The sequence below is a fragment of the Arachis hypogaea genome, chromosome 14 (genome assembly GCF_003086295.3).
Source record: "Arachis hypogaea cultivar Tifrunner chromosome 14, arahy.Tifrunner.gnm2.J5K5, whole genome shotgun sequence".
NCBI lineage: Eukaryota > Viridiplantae > Streptophyta > Magnoliopsida > Fabales > Fabaceae > Arachis > Arachis hypogaea.
The window spans coordinates 53,474,719-53,480,486 of NC_092049.1; the positions used below are offsets into that span (position 1 = coordinate 53,474,719).

The following is a 5,768-nucleotide window of genomic DNA, read 5'->3' on the forward strand; positions in this document are numbered from 1 at the left end:
GTTTGATATTTGCCGGAAAGTGTTCCGAGCTTATTGCTATCTTTGTTGCTGTGGTTATCTGATGATGGCAGGTTGTAGCTTAGACATATATTAGGCTTTGTCTGAGCTGTATTTGATAGGGTTATATTTGATCGACAATACTAGTCGTATAGTTATTTGATAAAGAAGATGATATTTGTCTCCTATATATTCGGAGTTTTTATGAACCTTTTGAATACAAAGGTGCAGGTAGGCTAGCCTCGTTAAAACCTCTCCAAGCAAAACCCTTTGGGATAAAATCTTGGCAGTAGGAAAAAGAGTACAAGCCTGTCCCTGTCTTTTAACTATAAAATTTCTTTAAGGAAGACACATTCCATGTACTAGGCATGAGTTTACCATCTAATGATTCTAGCTTGTATGCTCCTTGACCGAGTACGTTTGATACTCGGTATGGACCGTCCCAATTGGCTGCGAGCTTTCCATGTGTTGGTGGTTTCCGAGCAGTTTCGGTCTTGCGGAGGACTAAGTCTCCTTTGACGAATGATCTGCTTTTGACCGACTTGTTGTACTGTCGAGCAATTACTTGCTGCGCCGCGCGTTGCTTCAAGGCGGCGATGTCTCTGATTTCTTCAATGATGTCGAGCTCGGATTTCCGAGCTTCGTCTTGGTTGTCCATGTAAGTTCGGATTGAGTTCTGGGAGATCTCTAGGGGGATCATGGCTTCCGATCCATATACCAGTCTGAATGGCGTTTCTTTTGTTGATGTTTGTGGGGTGGTGTTGTATCCCCAAAGGACTTCAGGTATTAGTTCGGCCCAGAGTCCTTTGGCGTCATCTAGTTTCTTTTTTAGTGCATGCAGGATGACCTTATTTGCAGCCTCAGCTAGTCCGTTCATTTGAGGGTGTTCAACGGAGGCGAAGTGTTGGTTTATTTTGAGATTCTGCAAGAAAGATTGAAACTTTTGGTCGGCAAACTGGCCCGGTGCCGTAGGAAACGGCCCGAGTATATCCAAACCCCATTGGTTAAATGGCCAGCTGATTTCTGAATGATGCATTTGCTCGGCAGGTATGTGTATCAATGGTGCGTGTCTTTGGCAATTCTGGCATGTCCTGATTTTTTGTTGGCTGTCCTGTTTCAATGTCGGCCAGAAGAATCCAGCTCGGAGGATTTTTGATGCTAGGCTCCGAGCTCCTGTATGTGTGCCACAGATTCCTTCATGTGCTTCTGCTAATGCTATGTCAGCTTCTGGCTTGTTGAGGCATTTTAGTAGGGGGCGAGTATATCCACGTCGATATAATGTTCCGTTGAGTGTTGTGAAGGAGGATGCTTGCCGTCGGAACTTTTTATCGTTCTCGACCCCTTCTGGTATATTACCTGTTTGTAAATAGTGTATAAAGTCTTCCCTCCAATCTTTTACCTGTGTAACACTTAACACATTTGTCAGAGTAACAGTGGGTGATGTTATTGTGAATTGTTGCAGTGTGGATAACTCGGATTGTGTGCTGCCGAGCTTTGATAAGATATCTGCCCTTTGATTTTGTTCGCGTGGTATATGTTCTATTTCAAATTTGACAAATTTTTTTAATAATTTTTTGACTAATAGCAGGTATTTAGAGAGTAGAGGATCTTTTACCTGGAAAAGGTCGTTTACCTGCTGTACTACTAACAAAGAATCACAATATACCTTGATCGTCGAGATTTGGAGATCTAAACAGAGTGGGAGTCCAGCGAGCAGTGCTTCATACTCGGATTGGTTATTGCTGGCTTTGAAAGCTAAGTGTATTGAGTGTTCAAGTATGAATCCGTCCTCGGCTTCCAGGCGTATTCCTGCTCCACAACCCCCATTATTGGAAGATCCATCCACATATAAGATCCATTGTTTTGCATGATCTTCCTCAGATGGTGTAGTAAACTCGGCGATGAAATCTGCTAAAAATTGTGACTTGATCGGTCCTCTGGATTGGTATCTGATATCGAACTCAGACAGTTCGACTGCCCACTTTATGAGTCGTCCTGCGATTTCTGGTTTGTGTAACACTTGTCTTAGTGGGTGATCTGTTCTGACGTAGATAACGTGGCTCTGGAAGTAAGGTCGGAGACGTCGTGCCGAGAATATTAGTGCCAGTGCGAGCTTCTCAATCCTTGGGTAATTGAGCTCGGCATGTTGGAGAGTTTTGCTGACGAAGTATATCGGATGTTGCACTTTGTTTCTCTCTGATACAAGGGCCGAGCTTATCGCCCAATCAGTGACTGACAGATATAGAAATAAGTCCTCCCCTTGTAGGGGTTTTTGTAAAATTGGCGGTTGTGAGAGAGTTGTTTTTAATTTGGAAAATGCTTTCTCACAATCGTCGTTCCATTCAAATCTGTTTTTCTTTTTAATTGTTTGGAAAAAAGGAATAGAAGTTGAAGCTAAACAGGGAACAAATCTGGAAAGTGCGGCAAGGCGTCCTGTGAGACGCTGAACTTCTTTTACTGTTTTGGGGCTGGCCATGTCCAACACTGCTCGGCATTTGTCTGGGTTTGCCTCTATTCCCCTGCACGTTAGTAAAAAACCTAAAAACTTACCCCCTTGAACGGCGAAGGCACATTTCTCGGGGTTGAGGCGCATGTTGTACTGGCGGATCTGGCCAAATATTTCTGTAAGGTCGCTGATGTGATTATGTCCGGTTTTTGTTTTGGCGACCATATCATCGACATAAACTTCGATGTTTCTGCCGATTTGTTTGGCGAACACTTTATCCATAAGGCGTTGATAAGTTGCACCTGCGTTCTTTAATCCAAATGGCATAACTTTATAACAATAGTTACCGAAATCAGTGATAAAAGCTGTTTTATCTTTATCGGAGGGGTGCATGAGTATTTGATTATACCCTGAATACGCATCCATAAAACTTAAAGTAGCGTAACCTGATGCATTGTCTACTAAAGAGTCTATGGATGGTAGGGGGTAAGAATCCTTGGGGCATGCCTTGTTTAAATCGGTGAAATCGACGCACATGCGCCACTTACCGTTTTGTTTCCTTACCATTACCACATTGGCTAGCCATGTAGTGAATCTGATCTCTTTGATAAATTCAGCGTTGATGAGTTTTTGTGTTTCTTCTAGTGACGCTCTCCTCTTTTCTTCGCCGAGTTTTCGTTTCTTCTGCTGTACTGGTCGGACTGCCGAGTTTATTGCTAGTTTATGAGTGATAATTTGTGGATCAATGCCGGGCATGTCTGCAGGTTTCCAGGCAAAAAGCTCGGCGTTTTCTTGTAGAAACGTTTTTATGGCCTGTAACTCAGTTGGGTTGATTGATGTACCTACATATGTAAATTTTTTAGGGTCATTATTAAAATACACTTTTTGCAGGTCATCGGATGGTTTTGGTCGCTCGAGAAAATCGGCTCTTGGGTCGAGGTCAGCTAGTGTGTCCTCGTTTTGCTTGAGTTCGACATTGTTGACTTGTTGTGTTGAGCGGTTTTGGAACTTCATGCTGGTGTTATAACACTGTCGGGCCTCTTTATGATCTCCATGGATTGTTGCAACCTGATCATCCTGCAATGGAAACTTTACACAGAGATGGACGGTAGAGACAATGGCGCCGAACTTATTTAAAAAAGGTCGGCCAAGGATAAGGTTATATGGACTGAAACAGTTAACTACTAGATATTGAATATCATTAGTTTTTGAAAGAGGATGCTCACCCAGTGTGGTTTGTAACCACACTGAACCGAGTATTGGAACGCGTTCTCCCGAGAATCCGACTAAGTCTCCTCCTGTGGACTGTAGCATGTTGTCGCTGAGCTTCATCTTTTGAAATGTTGAGTAAAACAGAACATCGGCACTGCTCCCGGGATCCAAGAGTACTTTTTTCACTAATAGATCCCCTAGCTGGAGGGTGATTACCACAGGGTCGTCCAAATTTTGTATGTTGGAGTTAAAGTCGGCCTGTGTGAAGGTGACCTCTGGTTGTGGGTTATTGATTGCTGTATCTTGCTTTGGTCCTTCTACTGAGCATATTGCTCTGAATGACCTTTTCCTTGCTGAGTTTGAGTATCCCCCACTTGCGTATCCTCCTGAAATACAATTGATTATACCTCGTGGTCTTTCATATTGGTTTGAGGATGCCTTCTCTTTTCCTCGGTGTTGTTCAGAGAGGTCGTTTGTTGTGGAACTGGGGCCACGTTTTTGGATGTGACCACCAATGTATTTGTCTAGGTGGCCTTGTCTTGCTAGTCGTTCTAAGAGATCTTTGGCGACCACACAATCATCGGTATTGTGGCCGTGTTTTTGGTGGAAAGCGCAGTACTTTGATTTGTCTACATGCCTTGCATCCTGGTATGTGCCGGCCTTTCTTGGTGGCTTGATTAATTTGGAGTTCAAGATCTCCTTGATTATGTCTTCCCTTTTAGTGTTAAACTGCGTATAAGAATCAAATCGAGGTGTTAGTTTAAAACTTTTCTTAGTGGTTGAGTTCTTATCTTCTTCGCGGAAGTGTGACTTGTCAGATTTCCGAGCTTGTCGGAGTTCCTCGATGTCAATTTGTCCTTTTGCTTTCTCTCGAAATTCTGCTAGAGTCTTCGGTTTTGCCACTGCGATCGTCTCCTGGAATTTCCCGGGTCGGAGGCCGCTTTTAATTGCATGCAGATGGACCTCGGGGTGGAGATCTGGTATGCTGATTGCGATTTTGGTAAAACGAGTCATATAGTCCTTTAGGCTTTCGTTTGGTCCTTGCTTGATGGTGTTCAGGTAATCAGAGTCGTGCAAGTATATTGCAGATCCGGCGAAATGTTCTTCAAATAACTTCGCCAGCTGATGAAAGCGTGAAATGGAACCTGCAGGCAAAGCACACAACCAATCAAGTGCAGGACCGTCTAAATAATTCGGAAAACAACGACATAAGACTGTATCTGATGCACCATTGACGATCATTATTGATCGGAATTTCTTTATGAACTTCCTCGGATCTCCGAGTCCATCATAAGGCGTGAGGGTCAACGGCAGAGTGAACCTCTTCGGCAGTTCGAAGTTCATTACTTCTTCTGTAAAGGGGCCTACAAGGTCCTCGGATTCTTCTTTCTCGTCATCGGGCTGCTGCTCTTCATGTTGAGCGGTTTCCGAAACATGAGTCGGTTGGGATTGATGTTCCTCGTCTTCCGCCTGTTGGCGGTGAGCATCATTGTGTTCAATCCGAGCATGATTTAGTTCAGCAATTTGAGCAGACATTATTTGGTTTTCGTCAGCCATCCGTTGATTAGCTTGTTGTAGCTCAGCTACCATTCGCATGAGTTCGGACAGTGACGGAGGCGGTACGTCAGCCATTGATGCAGATGGAAGTGATGGGACCAAAAGAAAAAATATGATTTCCTCGGCCCCACGGTGGGCGCCAATTGATCTTGCCTGGGAAATAGGTCGGCTTCCACTCCTCGAGGTTAGCCGAGCTATGTGCTGCGAGGTTGGGCGTCCGCTCCTCAGAGTCCGAGCTCTTTATGTTTGTTGTAGATATGAAGGTACGAGCAATACAAAGGGAGTAGGTTGTACCTGCAAAGGCACTCCAATGCTTAAGTCAGTTATGGTGTTAAGTTCAAGATAAAGATACCAAAAAAGACATTTTACCTTCCTTTTATAGAAATATGTTCGTCCGTTACATTGTAGGTGATAAAATTGGTTTCGTAACCGATTTTATCTTTCCGTTTGGGACGTCGGTTATGGTAATATTAACGCCACCGAGTTATAGCTCATAAGGGCCGAGCAATAACGGCAAAATGTCAAGTTATGGTGATGGTCAGTAACGGTTATGGGG

At 43.8% G+C, this 5,768-nt stretch overlaps 1 protein-coding gene across 1 annotated transcript; it reads right to left on the bottom strand.

The window, feature by feature from the left end:
• Positions 1–319: 319 nt before the first annotated feature.
• Positions 320–5,287, bottom strand: LOC140178591 (uncharacterized). Its single transcript, XM_072215788.1, has 3 exons — positions 3,014–5,287; positions 1,664–2,752; positions 320–1,396 (listed from the first exon to the last, which is right to left on the bottom strand). The coding sequence occupies exons 1-3, from the start codon at positions 5,285–5,287 to the stop codon at positions 320–322; spliced, it is 4,440 nt and encodes a 1,479-aa protein (XP_072071889.1).
• Positions 5,288–5,768: the final 481 nt, after the last annotated feature.

Excerpts from the sequence above, each read along its gene's own strand:
- LOC140178591 (XM_072215788.1), bottom strand. The coding sequence starts at position 5,287 with ATGGCTGACGTACCGCCTCCGTCACTGTCCGAACTCATGCGAATGGTA. Across the intron at positions 2,753-3,013 it reads CTACATGGCTAGCCAATGTG|AACGCAGGTGCAACTTATCA; the intron begins GTAATGGTAAGG and ends TTTGGATTAAAG. Across the intron at positions 1,397-1,663 it reads TCCAAATCTCGACGATCAAG|GTAAAAGATTGGAGGGAAGA; the intron begins GTATATTGTGAT and ends AGTGTTACACAG.